Raw genomic sequence first — 27702 nt, 5'->3', positions numbered from 1 at the left:
GAGACTGACACCTGAACTTGCTGTGTCAGCATTCCAGACCCTTCACCATGTGGGCCTCACTTCCCAGAACTTTCCTCTAGGAGGCAGCTGGTGCCTCAGGCAAACTGACCCCACCTGGTAATTCCTGCTTATCACTTCTCTGCCTGGATCACCCTTCACCTCCACTCTTGTGGGACAAATTCTACCCAGCACTAAAGGTACAGCTGTAATCCTCCTGGACTCCTCTGTTTTGTCAAACCCTGTTTCCCCAAAGGCTAGAGGAAACTATAGCCATTACAGCCCCTTTCCTCTGCTGCTCTTGAGGCAGTGTCTGCCCTCAACCTCACACGAGTGCTCCCGAGAGTCAGAGTCCGTACTCTCAGTCTGCGGCGTGAGGGGAGTGCCGTCCCCTGGCCCCACAGGGCTCCTTGCTCAAGTGCTCAGCAAACAGGCCAGGTTCAATGTTACCCGCACACCGACATTCTGGCCTACAGCTTTAAACTGAGAATAATTTTGCTTGTTAGTCAGAGTTTGATCTAGCCTGGCAGAAATATTAACTTCACTGAAAATCTAAACTTAATTTGCGAGCACTGATCATCTTTGAGAGAAAATCACCCAATAATTGAGAAACCAAACTTCATGATTTCCATCACCATGCTTCATTTTGTAGAAACGAAATCATCAAATCCCGTCGGGGCTGTCCCACCCACACAACTTATCCTCTGGCAGTCTGGAAGCATATCGGGCTTGGTTGAAAGGACACTATTTTCTACACTTTGATGGATTCTCTGTAAACCATAAGCTGTGTCTGTGTGTCTCTCCACAGAGAGACTGTGTGCCTCCTGAGGGCGGAGACCATACCCTGCCTTTTCATTTTGTCTCACTCTGACTTTGTCTCTCTTACTCATCATTCAGTGTGTGTTGTCCACAATAGGCCCCCAGAAATGAAAACCACCCAACACCACTCACAAAAAAAGGCATAATAAGTATCTTCAAGTTGGCTTTCGTGTAACTCTATTTCTCATGTCTCTTAATTTAAAGTCATCAAATGAGTGTTGAGTGACCAACTGAAAAATGGCGGCAGCTGTAGGGGCCTACGAGATGTCTGTCAGCCCTCTTCACGCCTATCGCTGACCTTCTTGTCTTAAAACCAGGGTCAGCAATCACTGGCTCATTCAACTGAGCACTCACTGTGTGCTGGCTCTGAGGGAGATCACGGTCTAGACAGAAAGTGAGGCATCGACACAAGTCACGATGCCACTGGGCAGAAGGTGGCCTCTGCCATATTAGTGAAACTACAATATACCAACCAGGCATTTAAGAAGAGCTATCGGAAGGGTTCAAGAAGAACTGACAGATTTAGCATCACATTAGTCCAATCTTTGGCATACACTACAACAACCCCGGATATCCTCACTGGGTCGAGCCCGTGTATTTTTCTTAACCCCACCGCCTGCTGTGCCTCGTGCAGTGCCTAGCATAGCAGGGGGTTGTCCCCCCCTCCATCCCTTCTCTAGACAGATGACACACACAGTGACGGAGACCAAATTCTCAAACAAGGCTGCTGCCTCCACTTCAAGGAGAAGAGGACCCTACTAAAGCCCTGGGGGAGATCAATTATGTCATTCCTGTCACCCATCTTTGCGCTGTGATCATCTATGTGACTCTGCGGGTAATGGAGGCAATTTAGTACCTCAGTATATTGACTGCTCGTTCACAGGAAAGGCTTTCAGCAGGCTCGTTGTTCATTTGGAGGATCTGATCACCGGGGAAAAGCTTGCCATGAGCAGAGCCTCCTGTTGGACAGAGAAGTAGTAATCGGTGTTCACGCCAGGAGGGCCCAGGCCCTTTGTGTCACTTCGGTATAACCCAATGGGAGGCTGCTCCATTGCCCTGGGCACCAGCTCACCCCCCTTCCTGCCCCCACCCAGCTTTGGGCTCACAGGGATCTATTTTCCTGTTTATAAAACGTGAATAATGTATCTATCATCCATCACCTTCAAGGGATAGTAGGAGACTGTCTTGAGAAAGAAAACTAGCAGAAACCCCCAGAATCAACAGAGCTAGCCATTTACTGCGTTCATCTCTAAAGAACTCTGTGTGTGTGTGTGTGTGTGTGTGTGTGTGTGTGTGTGTGTATAAACTGAAATCGGTAGATTTTAACTAAGTCCAGATCTAACATCAATACACAGCTAATGTATGGAAACAAATACTAGACATTTCCGGCCTGCTCTTCTTCGCCTTGATAGAGCCTATATCTTACAAAGACTCAAGTGAAAACAAATCAATAATTTCTATTACTCTCTGGCCAGCAACTCTCCCGAGCTCGGAGCATGCAGGGTTTCAGGGAAGAGGGCCAGCTGATTCAAATACTGTCACTACCCCGAGACTGGCTAGGGAGCCACGGGTGGGCAAAGCCCTGCTCCAGGCCAGCAGGAACCTGGGGTTCTGATCAGCAGGTGAACTTGGGCTTCCCCCCGCCCCAAAGAAGGGTACAAAGCTCTAGCAGAATTAGGTCAGAATTAGACATGCCCTTTCTAACTCCCTGGGGTAGCATTTTTGAAATTATGTTCTAGGACAGAGAGATGGGAAGAGATCCGGGGCTATTTCTCCCCCTCCTGAAAAACCAAACTCCTTTCTTGCTTCCCAGTCCACCCCTACCTGCTGTGACAGCCACCACCGTGAGGGGAAGGCTCTCAGAAATGTGAAATCCGTAGTCCTGGAGGAGGGCATCTTTGTCTATTTTTACTGTGTGTTTCACAGGTGTGAGGGTCTGGATTGGGATCCCGGGGGTCCCATCAGCTGCAGCAACTTTAGCCCTGGAAGAGAAGGAGTATTATAAAAAAAAAAAGAGAGAGAGAGAGTGACAGAGGGGATTGTAGGTAGTGGTCACAAACCGGGACAGCCCTAGGCATCCTGGAGGAGGGAGATGCAGCACGGAGAACACCCCCAACATGCCTCTGACGGAGCTAAGTAAGGCACAGACACCGGTGCATGGAACACCAGGTTGAACACAGCACCAGGCCCTAGAACAGAAGTTGTGAAGTGCTCTGGGCACTCAGAGAAGGGGGGAGAGCAGTTCTAACTTTGTGGGGGGTGGAATCAGGAAAGCATTTGCTGCCTGGAGGAGGGGGCATTCGAGCTGCACCTTGAGAGATGTCGAGGGTATATCTATGCATCCCAGGTCCTGGCACAGAAGATATTCAGTAGCTGTGGCAGAATGGATGGATGCAGGGATGCAGGGGGGTGGGGCCGGGGACGCAGGGATGCGGGGATGCGGTGGAGGGAGGGTGTGGGGGTGTGATGCAGAGACACAAGGAAGCAGGGATGCAGGTACACGTGGCCAGGCATCAGGCAGGAGGCAGTGCTTCAGTAGAAGTACAAAAGAGGAAAAACAGGGACTGTGAACAGGAAGGAGGTATTGTTCCGTTTGGGTGTCTGAGGCTGACTAATTCCACAGATGGATAGTTCCTTTGGTGATTTTGTTTTTTCTTTTGTGCTTTCGGATGAATTCCACTTCCCTTTTAACTAGGTAAACTGTAAGGATTCCAACAGGAAATCCCAGAGGGTGAAGATTCCCCCTAGAGTGATCTTTAAAAACATGTATGTTCTCTATAAATCTAAGAGCAGGTAAGTTGAAAGTTTGTATTTTCTTTCTTTCAAAACCACAAGTCGTGAGCTATTTCTCATTTGTCTGTGGCAAATGACTTTTCCCCCCTGCGAGTCAGTGGTCCCTTCTGAGAAGGGTCAAATGGGGACGAGATGAGGCATTTACTGTCATAATAAATGACAGAATGTGGAGGAGTAACAGCTCCCCAGGGGCTCTGCCGTTAAGCCCTATCATTTATTCTCATCCATTTACCAAATACTGTCAGGAACTCTGCTTAATGCAACAGGACCCCGCTTATCTGAAAATCACATGTCAGTGATAATGATCTCAAATTTTAACAAGGATCGGGGAACCCAAAAACTGCTTCAAGGAGCCAAAATGCATGGGACAAACCCAAGTACAAGACCTCATGCCCATTATCCATCAAGGAGCTCCTCATACCCCAGCTTAGAGTTGATTTAAACTGTCTGACCCGATGATGACCTGACCCAGCCGGCTTAGAGACAAAGAGAGGATTTCTCCTACACAAGCACAGGGGTCACACAGAGAAGCGTCTGCAGAGGGATCTAATGAGAGGGAAGAAACAAAAAACTGAACATGTAGAGTGAATAAAGCCAGTAGCCATCCCTGATTAAAAAACAACACAAAACAAAACCTTAAAGCTAGGAAAGGGCCTTTCCAGATAATAATATAGAATACTAGGTGCCAAAAATCACATTTATGCTCTTTTTAAAAAGAGCAACAGGAAGGATACTCTAGACATTTCTAGTATTTAACATGGGGGGGGGGCAAAAGGCACATGATAGTTATCAGAGAAGGAAAAACAGTAAGAGGCATAATAAACACAGGAAATGTAGTAGTCCCACTTGTTTTTAAACAGACAATGATAGTACACTAGAAAATGATCAATAAAGAGGATTGCTGGCGCTAAAAAAGATTAGCAGTTACAGGATAAAAGCACCAAACACAGCCTCAAAAAGCCTTCACTAACTCGTTGAAATAGATTAGTTGAATGAGTATTAGGAGCCAGGCTGATACATACCAAAAACACAAGTGACAATGAAAACACAGATAAACTGAACTTCATCACAATTAAAAACTTTTGTGCTTCAAAGGGCGCAATTAAGGGACGGCTGGGTGGCTCAGTCGTTTGAGCATCTCACTCTTGATTTTGGCTCAGGTCACGATCTCAGGGTCACGAGATCAAGTCCCACACCCAGCTCTTCATTTAGCTTAGCATAAGTCTGCTTGAGATGGTCTCTCTCCCTTTCCCTTTGCCCCTCCCCCGGCTCGTGCTCGCTTGTGTTCTTTTTCTCTCTCAAATAAATAAATAAATCTTAAAAAAAATAAAGGACACAATAAAGAAACTGAAAAAATCCACAGAATGGGAGAAAACATTTGCAAATCATATATTTGATAGGGACCTTGCAGCTAGACTATATAAAGAATTCTTAGAACACAAAAGAAAAATAAATAAATCAAAAAGTGAGCAAATGATTTATGTGGACATTTCTCCAAAGAAGACATACCAACAACCAGTAAGGACATGAGAAGAACGGCAAATCAAAACTGCAGTGCAATACCACTTTATACCCACTAGGATGCCCATAATCAGAAAGACAGGTCAAGTGAGGATGAAGATGTGGAGAAAATGGAACCCTGACATCATCTGGCAGTTCCTCAAAAGACTAAACGTTGAACACCATATGACCCAGAGATGCCACTCCTTTGTATATCCCTAAGACACATGAAAACATATGTCCACACAAACTCGCACACCAATGTTCATAGCAACAATATTCATAATAGCCCCAAAGTGGAAAACAGCTCAAATGTACATCAACTGATGAAATGACCAAGAAAATATTCCACAGCAGAATATTATTTGGCAACAAAAAGGAATGAAATGCAAATACATGGCATAACAGGGATCCACTTGGGACACATTCTATTACGTGAAAGAAGCCAGACACAGAAAAACACACACTGTGTGACTTCACTTACGGAATATGTTCAGAATAGGCAAATCTATAGAGACAAGTAGTGGTTGCCGGCTGAGAAAAGGAGAATTCTGGGAGGGAATGGGGAGCGATTGCCAATATATACAAAGTTTCTTTTTAAGGTGAAAAAAAAATCTTCCAAAATGGATTGTGGTAGTGGTTGTACATCTCTCTGTATGCACCAAAAAACAATGAATTGTATGCTTTAAGTGGGTGAATTGTATGGTAAGAACATTGTAGCTCAATAAAGCTGTTGAAAATAAGGTAAATCAGTTTATTTTTTAAAAATATTTTACTTGGGGGCGCCTGGGTGGCTCAGTGGGTTAAAGCCTCTGCCTTCAGCTCAGGTCATGATCCCAGGGTCTGGGATGGAGCCCTGCATCAGGCTCTCTGCTCAGCAGGGAGCCTGCTTCCTCCTCTCTCTGCCTGCCTCTCTGCCTACTTGTGATCTCTGTCTGTCAAATAAATAAATAAAATCTTTTAAAAAATATACAATATTTTACTTATTTATTTGAGAGAAAGAGGGAAAGAAAGAGAGCACGAGTGGTGGGGAGGGGCAAAGGGAAAGAGAGAGACAATCAGACTCCCTGCTGAGTGCAGAGCCAGACACTGAGTTTGATCCCAGGACCCCAAGATCATGACCAGAGCAGAAGTCCAAAGCTTAATCAACTGAGCCACCCAGGCACCCCAAGGTAAGTCAGTTTAAAAAAATAAGATTCTATGGGGCGCCTGGGTGGCTCAGTGGGTTAAAGCCTCTGCCTTCAGCTCAGGCCATGATCCTACGGTCCTGGGATCGAGCCCCGCATCGGGTTCTCTGCTCAGCAGGGAGCCTGCTTCCCCCTCTCTCTCTGTCTGCCTCTCTGCTTACTTGTGATCTCTTTCTCTCCGTCAAATAAATAAATAAAGTCTTTTTTAAAAAGTTAAAAAAGATTCTGGGGGGAAACTGGTTACTATACAAATATATGAAAAATGGGCTTAAGTATATAGAGTAAAATACTCAGATTTCACATGCTCGAAGCAAGTGAAATGACAACTTACACATAAAGAAATAAAGTCAGTAAATAACATGGAAAATGTACAACCTTATTAATTAAAGAAGCACAATTGAAAGAGTTACAGAGTACTATTACATGTCAACTAAAGCACCAAATATAAATAAAAATAATAAAGCCCAACATGTGTGGGCCTTGGGATTTAAAGCTGACCATATAAATTAGCTATTCAACCTCTCTAGAAAATAATTAGGGAAATTATAACATGAATTTAAAATTTGGTCATTTTCTTCAACCTTCTGTTACCATTCTGACAGCCATTCCTCAAAGTAATAACCTCAAACAAAAAAAATAAAGTATTATTTGTATTAGACCATGAGCTCCTAAAAGACAAGGGTAGTATCTATTTATTCTGTGTTCCCCAGGCCTAGTAAAGTCCCAGAATAGAGTGCTTCTTAAATATTCAAATATATTTATCATAGCTTCATTTAGAATAGTGGAAAAATACAAAGTAACTCAACAGAGGATAAACCAAGCATAACAAAGAATTACTCCAAGACTCTTCATCAGTGAAGTATCACAAGCCTCAGAACTTTAGACAGACATGGAAACACAGCTTAGAACATACCCTTTCAGGGCAGGGCATCCTCTAAACTATAGTTCAGATTCCCTTCCTATGGGAGAGCTTGGATTATTCTAGACCTCAATTCTCTGAGTGCTGAGGAAAGATCTTTTGCCCACAGGAAGCATTTGTGCTTACTAGGTGAATATGTGAGCAAAATACTATACACAGAAAGCAGGATATAAAACAGTACTTGAAATGACTGGCAAAGATGAAATGTATAAATAACCATTAATAAATAGCAGACAACTTGAATGTAAGTAACAGAGTTCAATATTTGTCATTTTCCTTTGCTTAATTGGCAATACAGCTCAGCCCTATGACTGACTAGGATGCATCTTCTCCACGTCCCAGAGCTTGGTAAATGGTATCACGAGGAATCTTGGGAGTCATTCTCGACTTTATCCTGCTCTTATCCCTACCATCTGATCAGTCAGAACACCAAAGGATCTCTAAGGATGTCCATTTCTGTCTCCTCAGTCACCATTCCATTTCAGGCCATAGATTTCTCCAGTAGTCTCCAAACTGGTCTCTTCACTTTTCACTTTTGTCTCTCCTGAAAACTTCTCCATCCAGTACCCAGACTGATTTTACAAATGTAACCCTGATCGGATGTCTCCCTTGACTGGATAGCCTCATCCAAAATCCTTGATATGGCTTAAAACAGCTCTGGCCCACCACTCTAACCTCAACAACCAAGCCATTCATTCTCCTGATATTCTTGTTCTAGCCAAACTAGTCTCCTTTGAGTGCCTCAGATACACTGGCCTTTGCACAAGCTCTTCCTTTTACCTAGAATCCTCCCCTCAGCACCATAACCCCTTATAGCACACACTCTCCAGAAATTTACCCAACATGCTCAACCCCTACTCTATCTTCTGCTTTGGGCAGAACTATCTCCTTCGGTTGAACGCACCCACAGAACATGCACATCTCTTTTAGAAATATTCATAATATTTGCAATGACCAATGTGAAGTCTCTTGTCCTCTCTAGACTACAATTTGTGAGGCAAAAACCATGTCTTTTTTGGTCCCATGTGCCAAACTCAAAGCTAGGCATAGAATAAGGCTTACTAACATATGACAAATAAAAGAAAAGCAAACCATACCACAGGGTTAAAATAGAATCCATTTGGATGCTTTTCAAATGGGTAGTCTTCAGTTATCTGACTTTTCCCTTGAGAAGGGTGCGTTCCTCAACAATGGTAGACAAACAAGGCCCCACTGTGTTGACTTATCCCTGCATGGTGTCAGTGGCTTTGGTCCAAAGTCTGCGTTTGACATTTTTCCCGAAGGCCACGTTTCAGCTTTTGTTTGGAAAGGGATTGCTTGAGAACATGACCAAACTGTGGCTTCTCCTCACAAAGACTGTTTAATATTGGACAGGGAGCTGAAGGAAATTCTCTCTGCAGCTAAATTTCCTCCTCTGAGGCATCTTACAAATACCAGATTGAGCACTGATAATCCAGAAACCTATTTCTGGTTCCCTTAGTAATGGCTTCAACCCACACATCTGAGGTCATTCTGATGATTTACATTGGAATAGCAGAAGACCTGCGGCTCCGCTGTGGAATGGATCTAGCCCACAGAAGGACTAGGGGAAAACAACAACACGTTACTTTCATCATGAAAGTAGCCTCATGGACACAAATTCTGTATTTTATGGGTCATTCATTCATACCAAATTGACCAACACTGGAAAAGGAAAAAAATAACACATGGAAATAGGTTATGCTTCTGATATTTTCTGGCTTTTTATCTATTCTCTGGTATATCAGAAAATATACTTTACTTCTATCCTGTAACAACAAAGAATTCACCTCTGAGTTCCAGCAGGATGTGGAGAAACTATTTTGAGTCTATGTTTAACACTGTATTAGACGTTGAGCTTGAATGAGTTTAAAAGCTAAAGTGTGGTTTAAGCTGGATTTTTAATCTCAGGTTGATTCAAAGAAAGCAGAAATAGAGGGAGGAGTCCCCCCCCAGAAAGAAAGGTAACACGTAGTCATAATCATAGGACTTTGTTTATGACAGTTTCTAGGGACCATCCAATGAAGGACTGGGAATATATGCTATAGGGCCAAGGCCTACCATTGAGAGAAGCAATTATTCTATTATTACTTCAAAAAGGAGATTCAGAAGATGAGGGCAACTCGAAAAGTGCAGTGCCGGGGCCTTCCAGCCTGTTCTCGACCTTCCCCCCTTTGCCCATAGGTCAAGAGGCAAAAGTTGACACCTGAAGTGGCCTTTCTACATCATTAGGAATATTAGAAAGGCCAAGGAAGGCCTTGTCTATAATGGGTAAATAGTCTTCTCATGGTTGTAATGAACAAGTACATTTGGAAAACATGTAAAGCCAACAAGGAGGGCTCCTGACACGAAGATAGCACAACGCCGGTGCACAGGCACACGGGTAGGTGTGTCCATGTGTGCCTGTGTGCATGTATAACACGTGTGTGTGTGTTCATTAGTATTAAGATTCAAGGTAAGTTGAAAGAAATCTTTTTAAGTCCTGAGGATAAAACCCAGCACCAAGCACCAAGCTGCGTCAGGCCCTTCATGTTTCTTTCTTTTTTTTTTTTTTTTAAAGATTTTATTTATTTATTTGACAGAGAGATCACAAGCAGGCAGAGAGGCAGGCAGAGAGAGAGGAGGAAGCAGGCTCCCCGCTGAGCAGAGAGCCCGATGCGGGGCTCGATCCCAGGACTCTGAGATCATGACCTGAGCCGAAGGCAGCGGCTTAACCCACTGAGCCACCCAGGCGCCCCCCCTTCATGTTTCTTTAATCTGGTTCTATAAAATGAATACTTCTAGATGAAGCATAAGAGAATTCAGTAAATCTTATGCTGGGTTGTTTCAATAACACAATAACAGTGTTCTAAAGTTTACGTGCAGGAATTGCAAGTAAGGGTAAAAAAAAAAAATTGAAAATTTAACACAAGGGTGTGAAAATAAGTAGATCAATGCTACCGAATAGTTAGCCTTTAGAAAGAGAACCAATTTCCAACTCACAGAAAGAGGAATTTCACAGATGATAAAAAGAAGAGCCATAAATCATCAAAGAAAGGAAAGATCACTCACAGTCAATGGTGAGGCAAATAACTACTTACTGTTTGGGGAAAAATCAAGTTAGATCTTTATTTCATAGTCTAAAATAAACTCCAAATTAAAGAATTAAAGATGTTTAAGCTATTAAATAGGTAATTCATTGAACTGATGATGGGCTGAGGATTTTCTAAGCTTAGAAGCAATCAAATAAATTGTTAAGAGAATACCATTTAACTACATAAAAGCTGAAAATTTCGTAGGAGGAAAAAATGGCATAATTAAGTTGAAAAGTATGCTATCTTTTTTGGATACAAGATGATTTTTATTATGAAAAACATTATACTATATATATGTGCACATGGGTATATGTCAAGAAATAGAACATTACTTGGGCGCCTGGGTGGCTCAGTGGGTTAAAGCCTCTGCCTTCGCCTCAGGTCATGATCCTAGGGTCCTGGGATCGAGCCCTGCATCGGGCTCTCTGTTCAGCAGGGAGCCTGCTTCCCCCCCTCTCTCTGCCTGCCTCTCTGCCTACTTGTGTTCTCTGTCAAATAAACAAATAAAATCTTAAGAAAAAAATAGAACATTACAGCCTCCCAGATACTTTCTGTGTTCCTTTCCCACTCACTAAGTCTGTCTTCCTTTCTAATTTAAGAGTAATATTAAATATGTATCAGTAAACTGCAATATATGATATAAAACATATGTGTGCACTTAAAATAGGAATTATAAAACACACACTTGTGTAAACACTACCTAACTTAAAGCAGAGAATATTTCATGTAATTTATAAATCTTTAGGATGTCCCTTCTCAAATACATCCCCCACTCTTTCAAACCTTAGTCTTTCTCATGTCATCATGTCTATAGCTATACAAAGTGAGTAAAAAGATGACAATTTAGTTCAAAGCAAAATGGTTAAAAGTTAGGTTATGATGTAATATTCTTGTGTTGTACCTCTAATTAAGTAGATTTTATTGCTTATACAGAACTTCAAAACATGTCACAGTGACCATTTGTGGGGTTATTTCTTTCTCTCTTTTTAAAATATTTTATTTTATTTTATTTTTTAATTTATTTATTTGAGAGAGACACAGCGAGAGAGGAAGCACAAGCAGGGGGAGTGGGAGAGGGAGAAGCATGCCTTCCTCTAAGCTGGGAGCCTGATGCCCGATGTAGGGCTCGATCCCAGGACCCTGGGATCATGACCTGAGCGGAAGGAAGCCGCTTAATGGGCTGAGCCATCCAGGGGCCCCTAAAGATTTTATTTGTTTGAAAGAGAGATAGTGAGAAAGAGAGCACAAGCAGGGGGAGCGGCAGGCAGAGGGAGGAGAAGTAGGCTCCCCACTGAGCAAGGAGCCTAACCCTAGGACCCTGGGATCATGACCTGAGCTGAAGGCAGATGCTTAACCAACTGAGCCACCCATTTAGGTGGTGGCCATTAGGCATCCCTAAATATATTTTAATAAATAAGTTAATTCTTCATTATGAAAGCCCTTAATCAATAAAAATCTACTGAACATCTATTACATACTGAGCACTCTCCCAGGGCTGAAGACACTTTGTGAAATAAGACAGCCATGGTCCTTGGTCCCATATGTGGCAGGTAAGCTATGCCAAGGAAGCAGGAGGAACAAGATGAGGTTGGAGAGTTTGGTTGGGGCCAGATCGTAAAGGGCTCACAGGCCGTGGCACAATGGCAGGCGAGCCCCTGACCATTTTGGGCCACAGAGGGGTGAGTACATGGGGCAGGTGTGGTGTATATTTTGAAAAGTCCTCTATGGCTTCAGGATGGAGAATAGGCTGGATCAGAGAAAGAGTTAAGAGATCATGGCAGTGCCCCCAGGGACAGAGAGGGGGACGGATCTGAGATAACGCCAGAAGGCGGACGGACAGGAGATGCTGGCGGGGAGTGTGCAGAGTGTGAGCAAAAGAGACCAAGTCAGGATCACTCTCAGGTTTCTTAAGCACCTGGTGATCAGTGGTACCATTTACTCCACTCTGGGGAAATTGCAATTATTTCCCCCAAACTCAGCTTTTCAGTTCTTGATCATTTTCAGGTAATCTGAGGACCCCAAGAACCCAGGCCATATCAAGGTTGTGAGACTAGAGATGAGAAGCAATTGAACCAAGGTCACACATGTCCTAGAAACACAGGAATGATGTCTTCCATGCATATTGCCAGGAACCTTTCCCTCTTTTGCTTCTCTTTCTCTTGCACTTGGCAACCAAGACTACCGAGACACATGGAAAGATGCTCAACATCATTAGCCAACAGGAAAATGCAAATCAAAACTGCAGTGAGATCGCCCCACGCTAGGAGGGCCACAACAGAAAAGAGATAATAACAAGAATGGGCAAGCACGTGGAAACATGGCATCCTCGCATGCTGCTGGTGCAAATGTAAAATGGTATGGTCACTTTGGTAAACAGTCTAGCAGCTCCTCGAGAGGTTAAATACCAAGTTACCATGTGACACACTCCCAAGGATAAACCCAAGAGAAATGAGAACATATGGTCAAACGAAAACTTGCACACACATGTTCACAGCAGCTTTCTTCACAATAGCCCCGAAGTGGAAACCACCCCTGTGCACATTAGCTGATGAATGGACGAAGAAAATATTCTACAATGGAATATTATTTGGTAATAAAAATGAAACACTGATACATGCTATACCATGGATGAACGTTGTTCATACAAGGCTCAAGTGAAAGAAGCCAGGCACAAAAGACCTCGTAGTACATGATTCATTTATGTGAAGTACCCAGAATAGGCAAATCTGTGGAGACAGTAAGTGCATGAGTGGCTGCCTGGGGCTGGGGGAGAGGCAAACAGAGAGTGACTGACTGCTAATGGGTGTGGTTTCTTTTGTGGCATTGAAAATGTTCTAAAATTGGGCTGTGGTGATTGTTGCACAGTCTTGCGCATATACTAAATATATATGAAAAATCACTGAACTATATACTCTTAGTGGGTAAATTTCGTGATATGAAAAACATATCTCAAAAAATATTCTGGACGAAACAACTTCCTGGGGTATCTGGGTGGACCAGTCAGTTAAGCATCTGGCTTTGGCTCAGGTAGTGCAGGATCCCAGTGTCCTGGGATCGAGCCCCACATCTGGGCTCCCCGCTCAGTAGGGAATCTGCTTCTCCTTCTGTCCCTCCCCCTTGACTCTCCCTCTGTTCATGCTCTCTCTCAAATAAATAAAATCTTAAAAAAAAATTCCTATAGGGCAGTGTCACCTTTTATTTACATTATGAGAAAAGCAGGATATTACAGAGTATCAGCATCAAATATTTAGGCACCATCAAGCTAAAGTCTCTCTCTCTTTTTTAAGATTTTTATTTATTTGACACAGAGAGAGAGACATCACAAGTAGGCAGAGAGGCAGGCAGAGAGGTAGACAGAGAGAGGGGGAAGCAGGCTCCCTGCTGAGCAGAAAACTCGATGTGGGGCTTGATCCCAGGACCCCAAGATCATGATCTGAGCTGAAGGCAGAGGTTTTAACCCACTGAGATAGGCTGGCAACCCTAGAGTCTCTTTTCCACAGGAATTCACAGAGCCTTTAATGTGCTAAAATGCACTATGTGCAAAATGCAAGCAGAGATGGACGGGAGCAGGGCATGGGCTACGTCACTTCCAAACCTTTAGTGGAGCAGCGTAACACAGGACTAGGTCTTGCAGAATCCACTTTAGGAAACAATGTACCTAGCCATTTCCCCACTTAGGAGCAAGTACTTCTTAACCACTTGCAATCAGTCTCCTGGGACTCAGTCAGCTCTGGGTTATAGAGATGAGGCCAATGCTTTCCCTGTGCTCAGAGCTTACCATCCAGAAGGAAAAGAAGAGATGTGCTCAAATAAGTTGAACACACCAGGAGGAGCACACTGCCAATGGCAATCCAGTGCTGTGGGTCCCATGGGAGTGGTTAAGTCTAACTATGGGCTGGGGAACGCTTCCTGGAAGACGGAGTATTTCAACCAGACTTGAGCTGCGGGTGGGTTCTGTATGCATGGAGTTGGGCTCAGACAGGAGCCCTGGTTTGATGAGTGAAAGAAGAGGCAGTGCCTGAAGTAGAGGAACAATGATAGTTCCTTTCACTGGAGTGTGATGCAAAGGAAACAGAGCAGTAAGGCAAATAGCTGTAAAGGACTGTAGGTCAACCATGGAAAGCCTTGAATGCCAAACCAAAAATGCTTAGTCTCTAAGAACTAGGGACCCATCAACAATTTCTGAACAGGGGGTAGGGATGATCTTAAATAGGTCACCCTGTGAGCCTCAGGTGTTTTCACTGTAACACAAGGCTAACTACCAGCCTTGCTTCCCCAGGGGCGTGTGTGGATCCCAGCCCTTGGCTGCAGGGCAGCCCGATCTGAGCAAGGTTTCCTGGTCAGCAGCACAACAGCTGTTTCCAGCTCCTTTGGAAGAATGTGTGTCTCAGAAACACCTGACCCATGGTATTTCATCTCTGTGGCAGGGCCAGATGGGAAATCTGAGATGGAAAATGAACGCTTTGAAACAGAACATATTTTAAGTTCTCCTGTAGCAGTCAAATCAGATCTGTATTTGATTTCATTTTATTTTGTTTGGAATGAAATAGGGACTGCAAGGAAGGAACAGCTGCTGGAAACAAAGACGGGGAAAGAGTAAAAACAGCAGATCGCCTGACCCTCACAGCAAATACTAAGGCAAGGGATGTGCGTGAGACACAGGGAGACACAGAGAGCATGTGCAAATGTGTGTACACAAGTGTAAGAGTGCATACTCCACAGGAGCATGGATGAGTGTGCCTGTGTGTGTAAGTCCATCTGTGTGAGAGTGTTTGTCTCTGTAAGTGTGTGTCTGAGTCGGGTGGGAGCATACGTTGTGGGTGTATGTGGAGAGACACAGAGGGAGGAGTTGGAAGGGAGACAGACAGCCAGGCGCTCCAGCAACATCGCTGATCTGCTGATGCCTCCCCGCCGTATGGTGCAAGAGCAGAGCAAACTGGAGACAGGATCCCCGGGTGCCGCTGAGACTGCCCCACCCTCCTCCTGCAGGGACACCACATCTTGAGGCGCAGAAGTCTCTGACAGCCCAGGAGCCTTACCGGGCTGAGCTGTCCCGCGAACGCCGTAGCCATCTTGCCACCATTTGTTCGATTCTGTGGGCTTTCCGTGTCTGGAATAAACTGGTCTCCACCTCTTCCATTTACCTAGAAGGAAGGAGAGTTTTCTTAAGAAGCTAACCAAAATATTTGGAAGAGGCTTCTGACAAATCAGCGTGATGTTTCCTGTATTTGCCCATTTAATGACATGAGGATCAAATAGCTAGGGCTCTCTTTCTTTGACATTAACACAAACAGGTCGTCAGTGCTCCCGGAGTGAACAACTTGATAGCAGCTCGCTGCCTAAGGGGTCCACGGTCTTGAGGGAAACAGATTAACAACCTTTAAGAGTTAAACATAAGGGTAAGGGAATAAAGTAGAGAAGGTTTCTCAAACTGTGACTGTGACCCATCCTAAGAGATGCCCCTTACCGAATGACATTACTTGCTGCCCCCAACCATGTGTGCGTCCCTAGATCCCACAGCTCAGTTCTGCCTACACTGGGAGTTGCGTGGACACAGAACCATTCTAATCACACTATGCCTGTTCTGACTGCTGCTTCTTTTGCTTAATATTTTGAAGTTTTGAATAGATAATTCATTTGTATAATTCAACCACCCCCTAGACTATACAAAAAAGGTATATATTTCTGTATATACACACTTAAAAATTTATTAAGAGGGCAGATCTCATGTTAAGTGTGTTCTTGCCAAAATAATAATTTTTAAAAGGTAGTCAAAAGACTCCCTTCTATGCTGCCCCCATCCAGCCAGTTCCCACACTCACTCATAATCACTGCTCTCCTTTTCTTTCCAGAGTTTCTTTATGTCTATATAAGCAAATATAAATAAAGATTTTATATGTCCCCCTCTTAACACAAAGGATAGGACATCATATACCTTGTTCTGCACTGTGCTTTCTTCTCCTTAAAATATATATCCTTGGTATCTTTCCCCATCAATACATAGAATGCTTCTTCATTCTTTTTGACAACCCCTGAGTATTATACTGTAAGAATGCACTGTGATTTAAAAAGTAATCCTCTCTTGGTAGACATTTGGATTACTGCCAATCTTTCGCCATTATAAATAATGCTGCAGTGAATTATGTTGTACATACATCATTTCTGCATGTATGCAATTACATATCTGGATAAGTTCCCAAATCGAATTGCTAGGTCAAAAGTTATATGCATTTGTGCTTTGATAGATATTGTCAGGTTACCAAGAAAACAATACATGTGCTTGAGATTAAAGTTTCATTAAACAGTATATGTTCTTATTTCTCTGTTCTAGTTTATTTCACTTTTTAAAATACTGGCCTCAATTCACCAAATTAATTTCGCAATCCAATAAATAACCACACAACCTAAGATATGACATTGGGAAATAACTATGGATACAGAGAAAATAAAAATGAATTATCAGAGATTGTATTGCTTAACACTACACAAATACATTTTAAAACCTTGATGACACAAATGGTTTTCAAGGAAAATATAAATGATATAAGATGACCCTATAATACACAGAAAATCTAAAAAGGCAATTACCATAGAAGGTAAAGTTGATAAACAGCCACCCCTACAAAAAAGTTCCAGGCATGGACAGAGGATATGGACAAAGGTGAATTCTTACAAATCTCTAAGATGTGGGACACCTGGGTGGCTCAGTCCTTAAGTGTCTGCCTTCAGCTCAGGTCATGATCCCAGGGTCCTTGGATTGAGCACCCTATCTGGGCTCCCTGCTCAGCGGGAAGCCTGCTTCTCCCTCTCCCACTCCCTCTGCTTGTGTTCCTTCTCTCTCTGTCTCTCTCTCTGTCAAATAAATAAATAAAAATTTTTAAAAAATCTAAAGATATAATTCACTCTGGTCATATTTTTGTTTTAAGTATAAACTTTTTATTTTGGAATTTTAAAAAAAAATTTATTTATTTATCTGACAGAGAGATAGTGAGCACAAGTAGGCAGAACAGCAGGCAGAGGGAGAGGGGGAAGCAGGCTCTCCGTCAAGCAGGGAGACCAATGCAGGGCTCCATCCCAGGACCCTGGGACCATGACCTGAGCCGACCGCACCCACTTAAGCGACTGAGCCACAGGTGCCCTTATTTGGGATTAATTTTAGATGTATAAAGCGATTTTAGAAATAATACAGGGAGTTCCCATATAGCCTCCATTCAGCTTTCCATAATGTTAACATCTTACCCAGTCATTGTATCTTCTTCAAAATTAGCCCTGGTCTGCTAATATTAACTAAACTCTCAACTGTATTCAGAAGTCACCAGTTTTTCCACTACTGTTCCAGGATCCAATCCTGGATACCATGTTACTTTTAACCAGCTTAGTGTATTTTTCCCCAAATTTCCACCAAATACTTCTTTAGCTGTTCTAGAATATAAAGAAGGAAGTCTCCCAAAATCTTTTTAAGCAGCCAGGGTAACACTGATATCAATTCTGATAAAAACAGTGCCAGAAAGTAAAAATACAATCTCTCAATTTGTGAATAGAAAAGTAAATAAATAAAATGTTAGCAAATAGAATCCATCAGCAATCAACAGAGTAATAGTGGGATCTACCCAGGAGTGCACTAGTCAGGGCATAAAAAAATGAAAGCAGGACACCCAACCTGACCACTTTGCAAGTGGGAGATTTATACTTCTCAGTTAAATGGCAGCCAAATACAAATTAATGGACAAAAACAGGCTATAACCAAAAGTAAATTCCAGTTAGATCAAGGGATCCTCAGTCTAGCTATCTTCTATAGCAGGGACATCAGACCTGAATGTTGCCTTCAGTTTTAGGCGACTCCCTTTTTTTACATTATAAAAGAGACAGTAAATTTCTGGTTAAATGTGGTGAATTCAAACTATGTCTTAATCTCTTCTCCTTCCCAAACCTTATAAATCACAGCAAGGGACTAGAAAAGGGATTAAACCCATAGAATACAAGAAACAAGAGAGAAGACAATAGATGAGAGAGGTAGACAATGTTGGGAAGATAGAAACTGTTTGGAGGAGAGCAGAGCAAAGGAAATGGAAACCTAAGTGCTTTCAGAGAGGGATTCTGATGAAAAATGAGCTGATTTTCACCAAGATGGCTCAAGAATTAGAGGCAACAGATATGGGAGAAAGCAGGAATGAAGCATAGGACTGGAAATATGGAAATGGATTTCTATAAACAGACAGCAATTTTACTCACAGGTCCCAGTCGACACCACTTGGCCACCTAGACAACCACCCCTTCTCTACCCTACTAGAGACAAGAGGCTTATTCTCTGGAGAAATCAAACCACAGAATCTCCAGACTTAACAAAGACCAGGTATAACAGAGACTACAGGATTGAAAAATAGAAGGATTAAATAAAACTCTTTTTATTGAATGACAAGGCCTTCAGTCTCCTCCTTCGCCCAGTTCCCAAAATACTGGCAGCTAGGACTCCTTATCCCAAGCAAAAGACTAGAGAATCCTTTTCTGGAGAACCGAATAGAACCACAGAAAAAAATCTTCAGATATGGATAACTTATGCAACTTGCTGCCTGATCATCATACACTGAAATCTGTTATTCAGTGAGCCACACACACCATACAAAGTTTCTTAGGTAGGAATGGATAGTTGAGAAAAGCTGACATTATGAAAAACATATCAAACAGAAGAACTCAGAAGAAAAAGAGACAAGGCAGGAAACAGAAGAAAAATTATAGATCCTTAAAAAGATATTACATCCATGAAACAAGAAGAGTATTTTCTTTGAAAAAGAGAGCAGAGAATAAGAACACTTGAACATTAAAAATAAGATAGCTAGAATTTAAAAGTTCAGTTAAAAAGTTGAGAGTGTGAGTGAAGTCAGTGAAATATTGGCGAAAGAACAACCAAAAGCCAAAGACAGGGAAAAGAAAGAAGCTCAATCCAGGAGGTCCAATAGTCATCTAATAGGAATCCCAGAAGGAAAGAACAAAGGAAATGGAGGTGAGAAAATTATAAAATAATTTAATAAAATTTCCCTGAAAAACCTGTTTCCAGATTAAGAACACCTACTAACTGCCCAGCAGAACAAGTGAAAAAAGACCCACATCAAGAAATAACACTGTAAAATTTCAGAAACTAAAAGCAGTGAATATCTTCAAAACTTCCAGAAGAAAAAATAGATTGCATACAAACAACTGAGAATAAAAACAGCATTAGACTTCTCGGTAACAAAGGAAGCTTAAAGACACCGAAGCCATGTCTTCAAAAATTACTTCAATTTAGGGGCTCCTGGGTGGCTCAGTCAGTTAAGCATCTGCCTTCAGCTCAGGTCATGATGCCAGGGTTCTGGGATTGAGCCCCGTGTTGGGCTCTCTGCTCAGCAGGGAGCCTACTTCTCCATCTGCCTGCTGCTCCCCATGCTTGTGCTCTATCTCTCTCTCTGTAAAATAAATAAAATCTTTTTAAAATAAAAACAATCACTTCAATTTAGAATTCTATACCCATCCAAGCTACCAGTCAAATATTAGAGAGGTTTTCAGATGTTCATGTCTCAAAAAATTTACCTTTCATAAACTCTTTCTCAGGATGCTCAGCAAAACAAGGAAGTAAATAAATAAAGAAGAAATGGGACCCAGGAAATTAGGGATGAAATACAGACAAGAGGCAAAGGGAACACCCAGGATGACTACAAAGGGATGTACTACGGTAACACCTGTACTTGAGACCTAGATAGCAACTTTATAAACTGGTACGTGAAGACCAAGGTTTTAGGGGGAAAAAAGTGAATATAGATTATCTAAAGGGTTTCTGCAGAAAAATTCACTGAGAGGCTGTCGGAGAGTATATGAAAAGAATTAGCAATAAGCACATGGAAAACTAAGCAAATCAAAAACAGGGAATTATAAAAACAAAATGTACAATAAAGGAAACCAAATTTTTTTTATTTTTTTAAAGATTTATTTATGTATTTTGAGAGAGAGAGAGAGAGCATGCATGAGCAGGGGGAGGGGCAGAGTGAGAGGGATAAAGAGAATCTCAAGCAAACTCCCCACTGAGTACAGAGCCTGACATGGTGCTCGATCTCATGACCCAGACAGAGATCATGACCGGAACCAAAATCAAGAGTTGGACACTCAAACAACTCACCCAGGTGCCCAAGGAAACCAAATTTTAGCTCATCACTTGTCTCAGAAATGAATAATATTTACATTATCATAAAAATGTAAACACTGAAAAATGATTTCTCAAAAACAGCTAATATGATTTGGGGAGGATATGATGGAAGGAAAGTTGTGTAGTGGTATAAGAGCTAAGTCCTCATCCACCATAATAAATAATGTCTAAAATTAATAAACTAGGAAATAGTAATACAAGCACATTTCTCAGAATTATGGAGGGAAAAATCAGAGGATATGGCTAAACAAGTGGAAAGAGGTTGCCTCTAAGAAAAGAAATTAGATGCTAAGGGGGACCGGGGCAGGGACTGTCGATTTCTATTAGAAGCCCTTAGTACTATTTTATCTTTTTTAACTATCTAGTTATAGTTAATTATTTTAGCTAAATTTTAAAAAATGAACATATGTTTATAGTAAAAACACAGAGAAAAATATGAAAATAAAATCACCTAAAATAAAATCAACCCCCCAAGTTATCAATGGTTAATTTTTCATTTTTCCATGCTCATAGATGCTACATATTTTTATTCAAATGAGATACAATTTTCCCATTTAATAGTTCATGAATTTCATTCCACATTAATATTTAAGCATTTACATCATCATTTGAAATTGCTATATAGTGTTATTTTCTTTGGCCATGTCATAATTTATTTAGTAAATCTATCCTTGGACATTTGTGCTAGTTCCAATTTTTCAGCATTATAAAAGCTTCACAATGAACATCCTTATTCATGGTAAATGGCTACTTTCCAGATATTTTCTTGGGAAAAATTCCTCAAACTGAAATTAATTAATTTAAGCATGTGTCATTTTAAGAATTTGGATGTGTATTGTCAAATTGCTTCCAAGAAGGTAGCAGTTTTCACTCCCTGTCAGACTTTGTGAACACTGAATATTGCCATTTTTTTTTTAAAAGATTTTACTTATTATTTGACAGAGAGAGAGAGAGACAGTGAAAGAGGGAATACAAGCAGGGAAGTGGGAGAGGGAGAAGCAGGTTTCCCGCTGAGCAGGGAACCCAATGTGGGGTTCAATCCCAGGACGCTAGGATCATGACCTGAGCTGAAGGGAGACCCTTAATGACTGAGCCACAAAGGCGCCCTGAATATTTTCATTTTAAAAAATATTTGCTACTAGGATGGAAAGTAGCATCTAATTATTGGTTGAAATATGTATTTCTTGAAAAATAGAGAAAAAAAGTAAATGTATGCATAATTCTATCCAGGTTAAAAATTACATAAAGTATTTGGTAAGTATTCATGCCAACTTTTTCTGAATTTATACCCATCTGTATTACACATATTAAAATATACAGTCCACAAAAATAGAATCATTCTAAACTCAGTAGTTCCCATTTTTTAACATGCAAATATTTCATGGACATCCATATCAGAGCTCATTATAGTTTTTATTTGAAGTTATTTGATTACTAAGTACATTTGAACATTTTTCATAAGCTGTGGTCACTTATATTTCTTTTTTTGTTAACTTTCCTATTTCCCCCACAGATTAATGGGGGAATGCCACAGAGCAGGAGACCCTAGCTTAGGCTAAGTCTAGACATCTCTAATTTTCCTAATGATCCAAGGATGGAAAGAGTTTATTCCAAAATTAGTGAGATTCTGGTCTGGGAATGTAATCGAGTAGAGACTAATTAACTGCTTGGATGTAGGAGGGACACTGCAATGGAATACAGGGACTAGATGACTTCCATGGCTCCTTCCATGGCAGCCTGAGGTCTCTAACTAGATCTAGAGACCCGCCCAGATGATATTTGTTGTGCTCTGTCTTGAAATTCGAAGACCCACATCACCTGAACAGCTGGACATCCTGAAGCAGCCACAGCACCAGAAGGTACAAAATCTCCCACCTCTGTTGTTTTCATCTCCAAATGACTGCAGAGATGTCAAGGATCTCAAATAGAGCCAAAAAGACATAGCCAACAGCTTTTCCATCCCACCCCCCCCCCCACTTTTCGTAGATTTTATTTAAGATTTTAAGATAATTAAGAATTATTTTGAGAGAGAGAAGAGAAAACGTGAGTGGTGGGAGGGGCAGAGGGAGAAGCAAACTCCCTGCTGAGCAGGGAGACCCACGTGGGACGCCATCCCAGGACCCTGGGACCATGACCTGAGCTGAAGGCAGACGCTTAACGTAGTGAGCCACCCAGGCACCATTTTCCATTCCTTTTGAAGGTCACCAAACTGCAATGGTTACTTACAAGGAGTTGTTACAAAACTGCTGCCAAATACAATTTAGCTAATTGATTCATAGAGACATATATGGTTTTAATGATAAGAATTAATTTGCATTAATATCTGGACAGTGGGTAGGCACATGCCTTCATCCAGGGATCCCTGAAGACAAACAAATGACTACATCAACCAAGCCATTAAAGTGCTCCCTGACTCAGCAAGGTCTGAGCAGGAGAGTTTAAAGTCAAGCAAATGACCTGCTAATGGTTTTAATATTAGCCTCTGGATTGCTGGGCTAATGGAAGAAAATAAGAGCCCAGATAATCTCCGAACACTGGACTCTTCTCTGCAATCCCACTGTCAAGAAGTCATCCAGCCTCTAAACGTTCTGTCATTCACAGCTGGACCCATCTGATGGCTAAAAAGTTTCTTTACATAAAGCTAAATTCTACCTCTATGCAGCTTCAGTCCTCACCAGTAGAGCTGCCCTCTGACCACTTCTCCCCACCCCTCACCACCATCTAAAAGAAATCAGCTTCTTATTCTATACATCAGCCTTTCTGTATTTGAACACAGCAATCCTGTTGTCTTCAAGTCTCCTCTGTCCCAGAATAAACAGAGTTCCTTCTAACGTTCTTCGTATGACAAGATCAATTTAGATCACCTTCCTCTGGCACACGTCAATTTGGCAAAATCCTATAAGGGGCATCAAACCCCAAACGGAACACACTTCTGGTTGTCTGGAACAAAGTAATATGAAAAGGCAAACTCTCTCAAAACATTTTGCAAATGGAGAAGAAGACACCAGGGAGACAGCTATCTTAAAAGCACATTTACAATCAAGGATATAAGTCCTTCAAAAGGGATATAAGAGGTTATAGTAAAGGACTTCAAGCAACTAATACTGGTTATTAAGAAATGAAAATAATGAGTGCTAAGGATAGAAGAAAAACTGAAGAGCCAAAAATCACTTAACACTAAATTGAAATTTTAAAATAAAACTTGCAATTCAAGTGAAGCTATCAGACATAGAACAGGGTGGGGATATTCAACTTACAAATAACAGGGGCTAGCAGAGAAAAGATAAAAGCAATGCATGAAATTGAAATCAAAGAGACAAATGGAAATTTCTTGAACTGAAAAATATGTTTCAAATATAAAGAGCACAAAAATCAACTCTCCAATATATGCCTTGAGGAAGGTTCTTTACACAGCAAGTGAAGTTCTTTTTTTTTCTTTTAAGATTTTTTTTTTTCTTTTTAAAGATTTTATTTATTTATTGGACAGAAAGAGATCACAAGTAGGCAGAGAGGCAGGCAGAGAGAGAGGAGGAAGCAGGCTCTCTGCTGACCAGAGAGCCCGATACGGGGCTCGATCCCAGGACCCTGGGATCATGACCTGAGCCCAAGGCAGAGGCTTTAACCCTCTGAGCCACCCAGGCGCCCCTTAAGATTTTTTTTAAAATTTATTTATTTGACAGAGAGAAATCACAAGTAGGCAGAGAGGCAGGCAGAGAGAGAGGAGGAAGCAGGCTCCCTGCTGAGCAGAAAGCCCGATGTGGGGCTCGAACCCAGGACCTGGGATCATGACCTGAGCCGAAGGCAGCGGCTTAACCCACTGAGCCACCCAGGCGCCCCGCAAGTGAAGTTCTTAAACTTCAAAGATTGAAGAATCATCCTTCAAACCTGTTTTAAAAGAGCAAACAAATATGATCACTTGGAAAAGAAAGGATTAGGCCCATGTTTTGCAGCAAACTATTTACCTATAGACTCAAGTTTGCTCTTTTTCTCTCTGGAGAATATAAATGCTTTACAAGTGATACTTGAAACTCTGTTCTTTTTTTTTTTTCTTTTTTTATTTATTTGACAGACAGAGATCACAAGTAGGCAGAGAGGCAGGCAGAGAGAGAGGAGGAAGCAGGCTCCTGGCTGAGCAGAGAGCCCGATGCAGGACTCGATCCCAGGACTCTGGGATCTTGACCTGAGCCGAAGGTAGAGGCTTAACCCACTGAGTCACCCAGGTGCCCCCTTATGTGATTTTTTTTTTAACCTGCTAATGAAGGTCTTTTGTCAACTTAGTGTTTTCTTTTTTCTTTCATGATTTCTTCTCTCCTTTTATTACAATGTCAGCAACTTGAGCATAGAGACAATGTCTTATCTCTATTCTTCCAGAATCTGTCACCTAGGCTCAACAAATGTTTGTTGAATGAGTGAATGAACAAAATTAAAGCAAAAGCAGGAATAAACTGGAAAGTTAGTATAAAATTTCACTTAATAGAGATGAAGTTAATGTGGGTTAAAAACTACAAAGACTGACAAAGCCAATAAACCAAGGGTAAAAGTTATTATTAACAAAATGAGAAATGATCAAAGACAGACAAACATAAGAGAAAAAAATACTAGGGAGTGCTATACATGTTATCCACAAGGAATTTAAATAAGTTAAGTAAATACGGGTGGCTTTGGAAGATATATTGGGAATGCATCTTTCTAGAATCTTCCTGGTGAGTCCTTCAATTTTCCTGAGGGGCAGATTCCTGGGTAACAAGGTCAGCCTCACAGAATGGTGTCTTCCAAGATTTCCACATCAACCTTACCTATCATTCTTACCTATCAAGGCATTTTCCTAGACCAGTTCCTTGGGCATAGTGGAAGATGTATACTTTCCATGTACAGTCTTAACAGGAGAAGACTATCTGACCCATACAGGAAGATAAAAATAGGAAGCTCAGTAGTGAAATCCCCTGGGAGCCTCTGGGAACCCAAGAAACTAAGGGGTTGATGTTGGTTTTTCCTGGATGTGCCGAAGATACTATTCGTTTAAAAAAAAAAAAATCCAATTCAGGAAACACTCATTTACTGAAAACACACTCAGTGCAGATGACCAAGAATGAGAGATGAGTGAAATGCGGCCCTGCCTTCATGGAAGGATAGGTTCCTTTATGCTCCTTTTTTTTTCTCAGACCGGTGGTGGGAGGTGCCTGGTACTGAGAGGTATCTGGCAAAGTGGACAGTATATGTAGCTCATTTATTCTGTGGTTTCCACAAGGCTGATCAACTCCAGGAAACCGAGGCAGTTCACCACCTTCATCTCCAAAAGCAAAGAACCAGGACTGAAAATGTGAAATAAAAATTCTGAGTAAATCTATATCTGCAGAAGAAATATAGAAAGTGAATTTAAAAAAAAACCAACTCTGTGGGGAAAAAGGGCCCTACATAGAATTTGTTGTGTTATTGTGTATATTCTTCAACAGAGAAAATGATAGCATGCTACCAAATTCTTCTAATAATGAAAAGATAGCCCTGTATCTTTTTTTATTTTTTTAAGATTTTATTTACTTATTTGAGAGACAGAGTGAGTTCACACAAGTCAGGGAAGAGGCAGAGGGACAAGCAGACTCCCCACTGAGCAGGGAGCCTAACACAGTGCTTGATCCCAGGACACTGAGATCATGACCTGAACTGAAGGCAGATGCTTAATCCACTGAGCCACCCAGACGCCCCTATAGCCTTGCATTTAAAAATCTGACAAACTGGGCGCCTGGGTGGCTCAGTGGGTTAAGCCGCTGCCTTCGGCTCGGGTCATGATCTCAGGGTCCTGGGATCGAGTCCCGGGTGGGGCTCTCTGCTCAGCAAGAAGCCTGCTTCCCTCTCTCTCCCTCTCTGCCTGCCTCTCCGTCTACTTGTGATCTCTCTCTCTGTCAAATAAATAAATAAAAAATCTAAAAAAAAAAAAAAAATCTGACAAACTTCACTTAAAAAGGATATAGGTCAATCTCACTCATGAAATACTCAAAAAATTCCTAAATAAGATCACAGCCAGAAAATGTGAATTATATAATTATATTTGAAGCTGGGACATGGGTATGTAAAAGTTCATTTTACTGTTCTCTCTACTTCTACATAGGGAATTCTTAATGCACTTGGTTTCCTAATTTTAAGAAATTACATCCAGCAAAATCCACATTATAAAGATAACATACTAGAGTAAAGCTGGTTATCCTGAGAAAGAATATCTCAAATTAAGGAAAACTATTAATATATTTTATCTCACAAAAAATAATAAAGTAAAATGATCACAGATACTGGACTCTAATCTTGTTTGATTAAAAAAAAACACAGGCCATTCAATATTATTTTAGAAAGAAAAAGAGAAGCATTCCACTTAAAAGAGAAAATAAAATTACAATGTTCACTGCAATACTGGAGTTGCCAGCCAGTGCAACATGAAAGACAAGTGAGAGATAAATACAGCAAAAGGCACTTAAACCATCAGTGGCAACAGGTGGCATGATTGCATATGGGACTCAATTTCAAAATATTGGAGAAAAATAACCTAGGCAAAATTGTTCAGTTGTGAAGACTTAAGAGAATTTATGAACAATCACAAATATTGGAATGGACTATATCTGTAAAAGGAATCTGGACTGGTTCTGAACAGCCCTAAAATGACAAATCATCAAAGTCAAAGAAGACAAATTTCAACTCAACATAAAGAATTTTTCTATTTGGGGGAACACCTGGGTGGCTCAGTCATTAAGCCTCTGCCTTCAGCTCAGGTCATGATCCCAGGGTCCTGGGATTGAGACCCACATTGGGCTCCCTGCTCTGCAGGAAGCCTGCTTTCCCCTTCCCACTCCCACTCCCCTCTGATCCCATGTTCCTACTCTCACTGTCTCTCTCTGTCAAATATATAAATAAAATATTTTTTAAAAAAGAACTTTTCTATTTTTTTAGGAAATTTTAAAACATACACAACAGTACACAGAATAGTGTCATCAATCTGCATGAAATTGTGGAATCAGCTTTAAGTTTTATATATTTTGTCCATCTTGTAAAGCATTTTCATAATCAGAGCTATCAAAAGGGCACCACACTGCCTTGAAGGAGAAAGCTTTTCACAACCAAGGTATACAAAACTACTAAAGAGATTAGCAGGCCAGGGATCCTAGAGGGGACACTCAAAATTGGATGGAGACTAAATCCGTATGTGCCTTCTAGGAGTCTATGATTTAGGAGGTG

General features: G+C 41.4%; 1 protein-coding gene across 1 annotated transcript in view; it reads right to left on the bottom strand.

The window, feature by feature from the left end:
- FRMPD1 (FERM and PDZ domain containing 1) overlaps window positions 1-27702 on the bottom strand; it is a 93298-nt gene that overhangs the window by 33778 nt on the left and 31818 nt on the right. Inside the window, exons 2-4 of the mRNA XM_047701175.1 lie at window positions 15347-15451; window positions 2641-2798; window positions 1673-1775 (exon numbers count right to left, since the gene is read on the bottom strand). Coding sequence (XP_047557131.1) covers window positions 1673-1775; window positions 2641-2798; window positions 15347-15447 — 362 coding nt within the window. The 5' untranslated portion in view covers window positions 15448-15451. The remainder of the gene's footprint in view (window positions 1-1672; window positions 1776-2640; window positions 2799-15346; window positions 15452-27702) is intronic.

Source organism: Lutra lutra, chromosome 13, assembly GCF_902655055.1.
Source record: "Lutra lutra chromosome 13, mLutLut1.2, whole genome shotgun sequence".
NCBI classification, from domain to species: Eukaryota; Metazoa; Chordata; class Mammalia; order Carnivora; family Mustelidae; genus Lutra; species Lutra lutra.
This window is presented reverse-complemented; position numbering and strand designations above follow the sequence as displayed.